The 12,910-nt window shown below is 48.6% G+C and overlaps 2 protein-coding genes across 5 annotated transcripts in view; both read left to right on the top strand.

The window, feature by feature from the left end:
• The window catches only part of LOC129195900 (lethal(3)malignant brain tumor-like protein 3), a 50,206-nt gene extending 44,415 nt beyond the window's left edge, over positions 1–5,791 (top strand). For all 4 annotated transcript variants that reach the window (XM_054802545.1, XM_054802542.1, XM_054802544.1 and 1 more), the window contains one exon: positions 2,605–5,791. In XM_054802545.1, coding sequence (XP_054658520.1) covers positions 2,605–2,733 — 129 coding nt within the window. In that variant the 3' untranslated portion in view covers positions 2,734–5,791. The remainder of the gene's footprint in view (positions 1–2,604) is intronic.
• A 1,966-nt stretch (positions 5,792–7,757) lies between these two features.
• Positions 7,758–12,910, top strand: part of TMEM200B (transmembrane protein 200B) — a 28,637-nt gene continuing 23,484 nt past the window's right edge. Inside the window, exon 1 of the mRNA XM_054802453.1 lies at positions 7,758–8,469. The gene's annotated coding sequence lies outside the window, so the exon portion shown is untranslated. The remainder of the gene's footprint in view (positions 8,470–12,910) is intronic.

Below are 12,910 nucleotides of genomic sequence, written 5' to 3'. Positions count from 1 at the left end.
CCTTCTCTGTTCTGTGTGGCGCTGAGCACACCCTCTGTACCGCGGAGAAGCATTGCACATCGTAGCGACTGTAAAGGGCAGGTTTTTAATAGATGACTGCTCCCCAGAGCCGGCTTCCTTTCAGGATGAATCAGGCTGTAGTGCATTTTAGGGGATTTATGTATCTGTATTTTGTTTTCCCTTATTTTAAAAAACGCGCGCAGACGAAATAAAAAGCAAAAGAAATGGAGGCTTGCAAAAAGCACTCTTCACAATGTAACAATATAGTGGACTGCTGTTTAATTGAATACAGTGGGAATAATGAAATTTATTTGAGTGAACCAGTCTTTTCAGTGTAGCTGAGCATAAAAGGTGCATCCTGATTTCTAGTGAAGATGTATTCAGAGGTGAGAGTTTGCTAGGTAAGATGTAACTACCAAATCTTCTAATGAATCCAGCCTTGGCAATGTACTTTATTTCTTCTAGCCGTAATTGAAACGAGCCCTGAACACAGTGTCTGCTTTCTGGTTCAGAGAGCGATAGCCATGTTCTGTTTTAATACCTTACTTTCTGCAGCCTCAGAGTATGATTCCCTATGCCAAATGAGAGGGGATTGGGTTGTTTTTCAGGTTTATGCTCAAACCAAATTGTTTGTTTGAAATTAAAACCCTTTTAGCAGTTTGGCTTTGGCCAGAATTCAGGTGTGAGTGACAGGACTGCTCAACTCCACCCGTGTTGTCCATTAGCCGTAATCAGGCCTTTGAGTGCTCTCCGTTTAGGATAAATAAATCCCTTGCAGACTTCTCTTGGCGGGGGGGAGAGGGATAAGTTGCTGCTTACATTAGGAACGAAGAGAACAAATTGTGCACAGAATTTTAAAAACCATCCAAATAAGATGGAACAAAGAAATTAATAATAAAGCACAGGCACTGGTATTATGCTTGTTTCTAGGTCCAGTTCAGGAAGGTCTGTTTAAAATAAGCATCTTTGAGGCAATGCAGTGAAAATGAAGCAGAGTAATAATATTGCACTCAAAAGCCTTTTGAAATGTAGGACTGTTTTCCAGCAGTTTTCTGCTACTCTTGACTGTGTATTATTTAATTTAAACAGCAGTCCATTTGTTTCAAGCTATTTTTAACATGTTCATTGCGGTAGTGTAGACTCTAGGCAGCTTGCAAATAAGATTCAGGGACATAGTGTGGCCATCCGTGGACTGGGAGCACTGCTGTCATTTCCAGTGTACATACTGGGAGGTGAAGTAACTTGCTAAACGTCTCTTGTATGGTTAGAGAAGGGGAAACCAAATCCTGGCACCCAGCTCTTTGCTTTAATTATATGTTTGTCCAAGTTTATTCAATGTATCCTCTTCCACCAGCCATTGACGTCCAAAAAAGTTCTAGTTAGGAAGACTACAGAAATAGAATAATTGTTATTCTGGATGAGTTGAGTGTCTGGTGTTGTCTGCTGCACTGGTGAACATCAAGTGAGAGGATGAGATGCTGTCAGTCCCTGTAAATGGACTTTAATGGAATAACTTAGGGAGGCACATATTGTTTGTCTGTGTCCGTTAATCTTTAGCTTCTTCCCTGCAGCATTTGGGGTTTATATTAATTATATTTGTGTTGTCTCTGTGGATGTTCTTGTAAATCCAAGTAAATTTTTAACCTCTTAAAAAAATGTTATGATTTCACTTGCTGCTACCTAGAGCATCCTGAATTTTCACAAGGTAGTATGTTTTTCGCTTGCTTACTTTGAATCTAATCAAATATCTCCTTGCTGATGGATTAGGAGAGTGTGTGTGTAAATCCAGACAGATTACGTGTCTTTACTGTGCTTTGTTTTATATAGCACATGATCTCTTTTACCATGTGCTAAGCAAGCTCATTGAGTGTCATTGAAAACAATTTCACGACAGCCTTCTGTTTCTCCTTTAAACAGAGACTTGTTGTCTGCGGGCATAGTACGTACTAGTTGTGAGAGCAGCCAGATGTTCACATCTCAGGAATTTTTCTCATCTGTAAGGTTTTTAGCAGAGCTGACCAAAAAAAAAAGCAGAAAAAAAGGGTGTTTGGCTTTAAATTTTACCCTGAACAGCTTAACAGGGGTCAAAAAGTCTATGCAATGACAGTATGTAATGAATGCACTAGGAAATGGTGATTTTATATTTCTAATCATCGTAGATCAGTGTAATATATTAATTCTTGGACAGCTGCCTCCTGAAGACTCGCTTTCTGGAATTCCTGATCTAATTTCTGGCCACAGATTGTGAATAGGCCATAGGATTTTTGACAGTTGTTGGCTTTTTAGAGCAATTATAGTGAATATAAAGTCTCATGAACCAGCATCCTCCTCATGGTCTCTCCATAAGCCTTGTCCACACTTGGGCTTCTCTATTTCTAGAAAAAGGGCTGTTGGATGAGTCTGAGACCCTTGGACAGGGCAGCTTGCCTGGAAACTTCACAGGGGTGGGGATACTGGAACTAGGGGGAAATACAAGGTTTCAATCTCCAGACTTGTATTCATTCCTCAGTTCAAAGTACATTGTTTAATTGAACAACCAGAAATGAGACTCCTGCCTATCTCTTGATGGTAATCTTTATCTTATGTTGTGTTTCCAACCTCTAGCAGATAGATGGTGAGGCCTTCCTGCTCCTGAACCAGAGCGACATAGTTAAAATACTCAGTATCAAGCTGGGTCCTGCCCTGAAGATCTACAACGCCATTCTCATGTTCAAGTCTGCAGAAGACAACTGAGAAGAGCCCTTTGGCAGAGCCCACGAGGAATTGCCAGGGAGCGGATCTTTGACCGACAGCATTACAACGTGCTGAACAGGCAGATTGGGACTCAGATGTATTTTAAGTAGAACTTATTAAAAATATTTTGAGGACATAAAAATCCTGCCACAGTCTGGAATATGGGGCAGCTTCACTTCCAAGAAGAGGATATTATTATATTTTGTAATTGAATTTGGTTTTGATATATCAATCTCTTTTTGAGATCTAGAAGCAACCTCCGGTTATAAGGGGAATCCAGGGTAACATTGGTGGAGCTGCAATAGCTAGAAGAAAGCTATGAGTAAGACGACTGCTGTGTCTAATGACAGTGCCTGAAAGAGCGACTGAGTTATCACCAGCATGTTCAATATATTCTGTAGGTACAAAAACTCAAAGAGAGTAAGAAAATAGGAAAAAGATGCACTTCAGAGCGACTCACCTGTATCCTTCAATGCTGTGACTCGAGCTGACCTTTTCAGGACTGATTTTTAAATTCCAGTGTCTCCTCCTGATCCTAGTTGTTCTAATACCCTTGGCTCCTGGGCTGCTTACACCACAGCAGAAATGTAGCGTGGGCAAAGGGTTTCATTCAGCGATGGCTTGCTTTGTTTCTGGTAACAAGCAAAATGTTCTCGTTCATGTCACCAGAGAGCGGGAAGCAAGCCCTGTGTAGATAGGCTTTGGGTAGGCCAAGACCTCTCATAAAGATATTTCCCACAGGAGACAAATATTCTAGCTGTAATTCTCCCGTCAGTGCTTTTGTGCAACTGCTGTCTGGACCAGGAACATCGTACGGCAAAATGGCACAATCGGGAGCACTTGGGAATTTGATGGGTTCGTTCTTGTCCTCTCCACTGTCAGCCCAAACGCTAGGAATACAAGGTGGAAACCCAGCAGTGGCCAGCATGTGCGTACAGCTGCAAACAGATTTCCTAGAAACAATTTGCTTTTATTTTTGAATAATTGAAACTCACGAACGCGTAGTGCTTTAGCCTGTTCGGCCTCCAGGTGGGCTTTGATCTGTTCTACCAAAGAGCCGGTGTGCTGTAGCAGCAGGGCACGGCTCCTCTGCCTCTCTAGTGGCAAGGCAGGCAGAGCACACAGGGGAGTTTGACCGGAGGGGAATCAGGGTTTGAACAGACAGCAGGACGAACTAAGAATTGCTTCTCAAAAGAGAGTGCTAATCCGCATCAGGGAGGAAGCAGAGCTTGTGGCTGCGTTCCTGCGCATGCAGTCTGGACTCTCCTGGCAGTAGGGGAGCACGACTATTTCCTGCTCTGCTCAAAGTCAGAGCATAGTTTTATGAACGTGCACTTGGGTCTGCGATGTCCCGGGTGGGAGTTTCCGCACCGATACTTCCAGAGCCGTCCTCTGATGATGGCAGCGCTGGGGGAAGCGGTGAGCCCTGCTAGGGCTCTGCTCAGTGTTTCCTTCCGTGCCTGGTAGCATGCTAGCTTCTGACTCTTCCTCTGGCCACTCTCCATCTTAGATATTTGGCTGTTCTGGAGTTGAGCTAGAACTATTTTAGCTAGGGAAGCCTTTTCACCCCGTCATTTGAAGCTGCCAGGCTGAATCCTGTGCGCGTGAACCCCTCCGAGCGCTGCAGGTGTGCGTACGTGGTGCTGCCGCAGGCAGATGTACCATCAGCCTCTGCCCAGGGTTGCATGAATTTCTCAGGGCACTGCATGATGACGTGATCCATCCGTAGGCACCTCAGACTCCCTCCTGTACTTGCCATTTTTGTCAGTAGTGTTGCTGCCTTAGTCCCAGCCCTGCAGCTTCTCCAAGAGCCATCAGGAACTGAGAACGAACACGCTGTCCATGTGGTGACACAGGGACTTGGTCTTCTTTCCCTAATCACTCCGTGTCCTTTGTCCAACCTTCCAGCTGCTGAGAAGGTCCCTGTGACCTGCCTGAAGTAGTAAGTTCCTTAAAATTGTAAATGGATCAGAATCCCCACTGCTGAAGCCATTCAGTCCTGGATTAATATAGAGTGCAATTTGTCTCCATACTTTCTATTTTTGTATAAGATGTTACAGAGTTTAAACCTTCCACAGAGAAGACATAGGGGTGGTGGGATATTTAATAGCTGAAACATTAAATATCAGCCAGGCAACTGCAGGAGAGTAATGTAATGCAGTGTTAAGGACTGGACAAGATATGAATTTAATTTATTAAAATACATTTTTAGCATGACAACCAGGATATTCACCAAAGAGTCACATTCCTGTATCTCACTCCGCGCATCCAGCATCAGTGTAAAGACTTGAATTGTAAGTGGCATGTCCTGGACTCTGACACAACTCGCTTTCGAGGCAAAGCAAAATTGTTTCCTGACAACTGGAGCAGAGGATCCGTAGCTGGACTGTTTTGTTCCTGGCTCTCTGCTCACTTGCTAAATAACCCTGAGCCCTTCTTTGCTCCAGTTTCCCCCTCTCTGACACCCAGCCAGGTGGGGTGAGCGCAATTTTGCCTTGTTCTTGTTTCCAGCAAGCAAGTCCTGCCGGATTTTCTGTTGTACCTCCTTCCTTTGGGAAACTGAGTTGGGGAACAGCAGATTGCCTCCAGCAATAAACCAAAATGTAATATTATTTCATCTCTTTTACTATATATAGATAGAGGATGGAGAGAATTGGTGAAACAAGCAATGAGATTCTAGTCACTGAAATTATTCAAACAGAAGAGAAATCTTTAATCCTAGGGGCTTCCAAGCCAGCTGGATCAAAGACGAAAACGTGTACTTGGAGTTTGTTCAGTGACTGCAAGAGTAGTGCTTTCAGCAAGGAGGAAGGAGGAACCCTTTTAGGGATAGAAGGAGGAGGAATGTGCTTCTTGTGCCTTTTTTTGTAATCCAATAATTGTCTTTGCAGAGCAGGCAAGAATGTGCACACTTCTATTGCTGACTCCTTTTCCAAATATAGCTATATTCTAATAAAATCAAGCAACTTCACAAGAACGCAAGGGCAGAAAGATTTCCAGTGTCTTCACTGGACACTTTAAAATTCCCTAATATTTACAAGACAGAAAAACAAAGAAACCAGCTCATCTTTTAGCCCCAGAACTTCGGAATTCTTTGGTTGCTGATGTCGTTTCGCTTGCGTCGGGGAGCGCCGCTTTCACGTGGGGCTCGGTGACTTGTTTCCGCTGCCAGACTCTGCCTGTACAAACGGCTCTGCCTTTTCCCGGTCAAGGGTGAGGGGTCTGCAGATGCCTTTGATTGTCTGATGCCTTGTTGTCTAATACGGAACATGCACTTTGAAGCAGAAAGCCAAAAGTTGTAGCTCTGTGGTGAACAAAGCTGAAACTGGTTAATGCCACCTGGTTTGGGAGGTTTTCGTTATCTGCTGCGTCAGCAGAAACCAGCTGTTGGCCCAGCCGAACCCAGAAGTCACGCAGAAATATAAATATATTCCTTAGCAGCAACGCGGATCTGTGAGAACTTCCCGTGGGCCAGCAGCGCAATTGGGAAGTCGCAGTTCTCAATTAAAATGGATCTTATTCCTGGATATGTTTTTGTTCCTGTATCCCTGGTTTTGAAATCCAAAGCAATCACATTTTTCTCTTTCTCTCCTCGGTAGAGAGTCCTGTTAAAATTTTTCTGTGCCATCGCCAGTGATCATCCTTGTAATCCAGTAGCAGCAAATTTCTGCTCTGGGTAATGAATCACATTAAAGTTGGACAGAAACGTTCAGCAACACTGAGAGCAAAACTCTATAACCAAAGGAAAAAAAAAAAACCAACCCAACATTCAGCCCAGGGGATAAGCTAGTTCAGCTGTAGAAGATTTCCTGCCTGCTACTTTCATGCCCTGCTTAGAGATTTATACCACAGAAAGCTTTAACGTTTTTGACATCCCCTCCGTCATGTGATGAGCCAGCTTATTTTTGAAATTCCTGTTACTTGAACTGGAAACACGTGCAGGGGAAGGGAGCGTGCCCCCGTTGTCTCGGTTCAGCCTCTGAAATGTTTGCCTCTTTTAAACCAAACAAATACTTGAGCTGTTTGACACTAGCCATGACGTTGCACTCCACTGATGCTTTCTTCTGGAAATGTGAATAAAATTAATATAAGTTCAAACCTGACTCCTCCTGTCCGCGTTCGGCTCCGACCCCGCCGTGTGCTCGCCGGGAAGCTGGGCTGGCTCGCTGCCCTGCGGGGCCGTTGCCGGGAGGGGGGGAAGCTGATGGCCGCGGCGGTCCCTGGTTTGGCCCCTCGTTCTCCTCCTCCCAAACCTGGCAGTCAAAGCGCGGGCGGCGTTTTCATCTTTTGGCTCTTCTTCAGACGGAGCCAAGCCGTGTGCCTGAGCTCTCCTTGGTTCGTACACGGGACAGCACCGAGCCTGACGCCCCAGCTCCGTGCTGGCAGGATATGGTAATCCCCCGGGCTTTCCCGTGGCAGGACCGTCCCTGGACCCTGCCGGCCTCCTCAAGCAGCGTCTGAAGCCAAGCATTTAACTACAACTAGCAAGAACTCATTGGCAGTATGAATCAACGTTAAAACTCTGCATTTTGGGGGCTCTGTGTCTCTTTAATGCCCTATTGGGCTGCTTCAGTGTCCCCCGTAACGATTTTAATTAACTCACCTGAGTGTTTGTTTCTGCTCTAATTGTAATTAGCAGATAAATTGCAAAACGCCGTGCAGCATGCCGTCGGTCGGGTTTCCCCCAGATTCGGGTGGCGGAGGCTTTGGTCCTGATCTTCACGGAGGAGTTTGATGGGGCCGAGGCCGCACCTGCAGCGTGTCGCCCAGCCGAGGGCACGAGGGGACAAGGACACACGTCCACTTCGGCAGCTGAGATTAGCAGTCCTTCCAAAACTAAAAATATTGGAGAGCTGGCGCCCGGCCATAATTTCTAAACTATCCCATCATCAGGGTAAACATTTGCTCTCATTGGTTTTTCCCTCCCAAGGTTTTTTTGCTTCTATTTAAACCCCGGCTTGTTTGCTTTTGTTACCGTGATCGGGTTCCCAGTCTGGTTAGTTTGGATGCTTCTTGCACTCTCGGTAACATCAAATTTTGCTTTTCCTTGCTCTGTTAGCTCCCTCGGGGCTCTGCTGGGCTGCACGCTTGTCTGTGGTGTTGCACTTGTGACATTTAACCAAGATTTTGATGGAGAAGTCTTAACAGAGCAGGGTGCATTAATCACCCAAATGGCTGATTATATTTGCAGATTATTCTGCTCAGGCAGACGTGGAATTTTTTTGTCCCGAGTCGTATTTCTCCTTGGGCAGGAAAAACCTGTAGTTTATTTTTTGCCTGCTTGAACGCTCAAGCTGTTTTGCGGTCGGCCTTGACCACGTTCCTCGGGACTGATTTTTCCCTCGTGCGAGGCCCTTGCATGATTCCCTGGTGGGGTTTGCACGCCCACGCGAGGGCTTGGAGGGCTCTCTGCCTGAAGGTGAAGACAAGAGTATGGCGGGAGGGACGTTTCTTTGCGTCGCCCCGCGGCCCATCGCCTCTCCCCTCGCCAGCCACCGGAGCAAAACTCCTTAAGCTCTGCCCGTCCCCAAAGCTCGTCAAACCCTTGTAATTACGCCGAGCTTTGGGAGCTGCAACTCGAGGGCTGCATCTGCACGCAGTCCGTGGGAGCAGGCGGGCAACCCCCTTAGCCTGCACCTCCAGAAGAGACGACCTCCTCCTCCTCCTCCTCCTCCTCTTCCTCCCCTCCAGCAGCTCTGCCCCATGCGGGACGGCGATACCCAGCTCTGCAGCGAGGTACGTGCACAAACCTTCGCCGGTCGCCTTTCTTTGCTGACAGTGGGATGTTTTCCCCTACGGGAAGGTGTGACCTGCAGCGCTCGTGGGGAATCCCGTGATTTTTATCGCTCACGCGGAGTTTTGAGCAGCTCCTTCCTCCTCCTGAACGCTGCTGTGAGAATTTGCCGAAGGGGCAAATGTGGCCGATGCCGCAACGGGGAAAAGGAGCGTCCTACCACCTCCACCCCGTGCGGCACATTTCCTGGGGGCTAAAACGACCGCCCGTCCCCTCCTCCTTTGCCTCCCCCCTCAGAGGATTTGGCAGAGCAGCCGCGCTGTGTCCGTGCCCCCGTGCTGGCGTCCTCACCGCCGCTACAGCCGGGGAAGCCGCGGCCGTCTGGAGAGCTGGGGGTGACGGGAGGCTGTTGGCCTTGGCTGGTTTTGGAGTTTAAGGACTGGGACTTGCTAGGCTGAGCTCTGCTCCCATCGTCGTCGAGCGAGGTGGTGCGGCACGGAGGGGCTGCGTCCGGAGCGACGGCAGCAGCAGGTCAGGGTTTGATGGTCGGGGTGGGGTGAGCTGGTTGGTTTTGAAGATGAATAACACTAATTTCAAGAGAAAAGCTTGTACGGGAGTTGTGTTGGTCCTTTGAGAGGTTGGCTGCAGCCTTTATTCCCTGCACATAACGTGCCCAGATCTGGCCTGGGGAGATTTTGGGGGCTGCAGTGGGGCCTGGGAGGGAACAGCCCGGGGCTGGGCAAAGGTTGCTCTGCTGAGCGTCTCATTAATGGGGGGAAAAAAAAAAAAAAAAGCTTTTTAAGTGCTTTTAAACACTGATTTTTGTTGCGCTTTTCCAGCGGGGGTGAAGTGTTAATCAGCGTTTTATCAGGCCTCAGTTAACCTGCTGTTACCAGCGGATGTAAAAGGCGGCGTGTCCCGCGCACGGCCGGATCCTGCACCCCAGGGACCCCCGCAGGGTCTCTGCCGTGGTTTCCTGCACGCGCATCTCATCTGGCCACTTCAGACTCTCAAGCCCGGGAGCTGTAAAGACAAACATCGCTGCCCTACGCTGCCAGCCCAGCCCCGCGGGGACGCAGGGGGAACCTGCCCTCTCCATCCTTCAGCTCCGGGGGAAAGAGAGAGAATGATGGTTGGAGGGGCTCAAGGATGAGGCTGGCTGTGCTCTGCCGGGGGGGACTTTATCAGTGTTTGCTGCACCCCAGCCATCAGCAGAACCGCTGGTCCTTTCCCCGAATAATGCGCTTGCTCCACTGCTTATTGACTTTGCCTGTCACTTCCCCTAATATTTTCTTACATCCTTGCCACCAAGTACAGCCTCGGCTTATTAATTGCCCCATGACGCTTTCTCCTCTCTACATTATTCACCATCCAGACACTGTTAATGTAAGCAAGATTTTTTTTTTTTTTTTTCCCTTTTGGAGACGGATACATTTGCTGCTGGAACATTTCCAGCCGTTTCTCCGAGAAACAGGCTGAAGACTTGTGCGAGCGGGTTTTCCGTGCCATGACCCCGAGTGGTGCCGGCGTCGGGGGCTCTGGCATCCCCCCGGCAAACCCCTGCCCCACCAGCTCCCGTCTTGGAGCGTGGCACCGGTGCCTTCAGTCGCGTGGGTGTTGCGTTTGCAGTACGGTCTGTCCTCAGAAACAGGGTTACGGTTTCACCAGGGTCAACCCGATGTCCCCGCGCATCCTCGGCGGTGGGTCCTTTTGGGCCATAAAGTGGCTTTTTGCAGCAATGCTGCCTGAAGCTTTTCCACCTGCAGAGTGCGTTGTCCAGGCTCCCTGTCAGCTCTGTGCTTGAGTTGACTCCAAATTACCCAAGTGTTAGAAAAAAAAACTCAAAAAAGGTTGTTTCAAACTCGGCCGGTTTCCATGGTCGGGGTCGTGGCTGTGCCGGGAACTGCGGCTCTGCGGGTCGGGGTTGCCAAAACGCCTCCGGTTCACGCACCGTCCTAAAACTCGAATGAAGCTTTTCTGCTCTGGGCTCAGGTACCCGGGGCACGCGGCTCTGCGTTTTGTTATCCCTGGCAGAAACGAAGCGCAGGGAAGCTGTGGTATGTCTCTGCGTTACGAAGTGGGACCACACAACTATTCAATGAGTCTCTCTAGATGGTTTTCGCACCGTCTTGAACTCGTCTCTCTTACGAATGGAATTGAAAAAGGCCAGGGAAGAGGCTCGAATATAAATTTCCCTTTTCCCAAGCACGTCTCTGCTGCTGGTCGATGGCTGGGGAAGGTCTTGCTCTTTGGTTTCACTGAAAAACTTCTCAAGCATCTTCATTTCATGAGCAACACAATGATTGAAACATTGATGATGGTTTTTTCCCTGTGAAAAGGATTGTTCTCCTTTGCCTTGTGCTGTGCCAGAGCCCCACGCACCGAAAGAATTAACCTAATTAGGCTTCAGAGCTCAGTAGCACTTTCTCTGTTTTTCTCCCTGGGTTTTTTTCCTCTGTCTGGTCTCCCCTCCCCTGCCTGCAGGATTTCCCTGCCTGCTCGGCTCCTTCCCCATCAATCAATTCTTCATGTGATTGGTTCATTCTCCTGCTCTCCCGCAATCAGCTCTCCTCCCGTCCGTGAACACTGTGTGCCCATACATGAACCCGCGGGCATGCCCTTCTCTCTATCCCCATCCCTCCTTTCCCCACCTTCCCAGCAGCATCCGCTCTCCCAAAGGTGCTCCCTGACCCCGCATCCCTCCCGGAGGTGTGGGTTGGGCAGCAAAGAACGGCGGGGGGGGGGGGGTCCCTTGAGCATCGCAGGGTGAAGGCAAACCCGTGGCTTTCCCACCAGCTCCTCCAAATCCTGCAACAAAACAGCACGAAGACGCTCTCGAGCAGCAGCAACGCAGCCCCAGCAGCAACGCAGCCTCGCTTGCTCCCCCCAGGACAGCCTGTAGACCCTTCCCACGGCCAGAAAGCCCAAAATAAACAGGAGCCAGAGCACCGAGCTCCTCCAGCCTGAGCGAGACCAGGCTGCAGGCAGGAGCATCGTCCCTCTACCCCCCCACCGCAGGAGCCGGGATGGGGAGACCCAAAACGAGCGGGAATCCCGCGGTGCTCGAAGGAGAAAGACTCTTCTGTCGATGCAGGATGCCGTCGGGATCCGTGTGCTCCTGTGATGCTCACCTCACACCAGTTAGAGCTCGCGGGCTGGGCTGGAAGGATAAGTGAGCATCGGAGGTGTGGGTGATACGGGTGGGAGAGCGACGCTGGTGGTTGCAGCACGGGCTGTGTTGCTCATCTCATTGCAGCAGGTCTCCCGCGAAGGCAGCGCTGGGAATGTTTTCCCAAGGAATGGGGAGGCCCCTTTCCCAAAATCAGCCAAGAGGGTTTCCGTGTCTTCCCCGCTGCTTTCTCCGCCTCCCCAGGATTTTGCAAAACTCTATGCTGAGCGACCCATTTGGAAGGAAACTGCCCTAAACTCCTTGTGAACCAAGCAGTAGATAAAGGAACCATTTGCATTTCAAATAAATAAAGCATTTTTTGGCTTTGGATAAAAACATAGTTGTGTTCGATGTTACCAGTTTCAGAGTGAGTCTTTGTTGTTTGGTTGGTTTGTTCTCTTTTGTTTTGTTTTTTTAATACCCAGGCGGTTTCTCTGATAAAATGTGCATGAGGACTTGATGTAAGCAGGGCAGGAAACAGACTCTATTTTTTTTTTTTTACTATTGCACAGAGCTATCCCCACAACAGAGGCGCCGAAGCTTTTCTCTTGCCCTAAAGCCAGTGCTTGTTTACGTCTATTTACAATCAAATTACATTAAACAGCCAGAGCGACGCAGCAGATAGCACTCTTGCATGTTGCCACCACGTTTCCAGCTGGATGTTGCAAATAACTCTACTCATGAAGAGCTTGTGGTGGTAACCAGGAGGAGCATAACACGCTAATGACTCCAAAAAAAGCAATATCCACCCTGGCTGGAGACTCTTGGCATGGTAGAAGTCAACCGTGAGCCTTGGCTTGCATTCCTGGTGCTCTGCTGAACTAACAACCAAGCAATCAGGGTATCACGGCCTTTATGGTGAGATGATGGAGCTTCTGGTAGACGTGGCACTTCGGGACATGGTTTAGTAGACATGGTGGTGTTGGGTCGACAGTTGGACTTGATCTTAGAGGTCTTTTCCAACCTTAAGATTCTATGATTCTACTGCCCACCTTCACACCAGCAACTTTCTAGCACCCAGGCGAGATGGATGTGATGTTTTTGCATGAGCTTCATCAATGGGAAGAGCTGTGAATGTGTGTTTAAGGCCTTCTGGATGATGGAAATGGGGTGACGGTACCTTCACAGAGGAATATGATGTAGTAAAGTGAATTCTCAGAGCACCGTTTGATCTTCCAGAGTCTTCAGCCAGAGCAGTAGCAACTGCATCCCTTTAAGAAGACACGTCTGGTTAAGATCATCAAGATTTAAAATAGGAGACCTCCCCTTCCAAG

This window comes from Grus americana, chromosome 23, assembly GCF_028858705.1.
Source record: "Grus americana isolate bGruAme1 chromosome 23, bGruAme1.mat, whole genome shotgun sequence".
Lineage (NCBI taxonomy): Eukaryota > Metazoa > Chordata > Aves > Gruiformes > Gruidae > Grus > Grus americana.
Note: the sequence above shows the minus strand (reverse complement) of the source record. Positions and strands in the feature narration are given on the sequence as shown.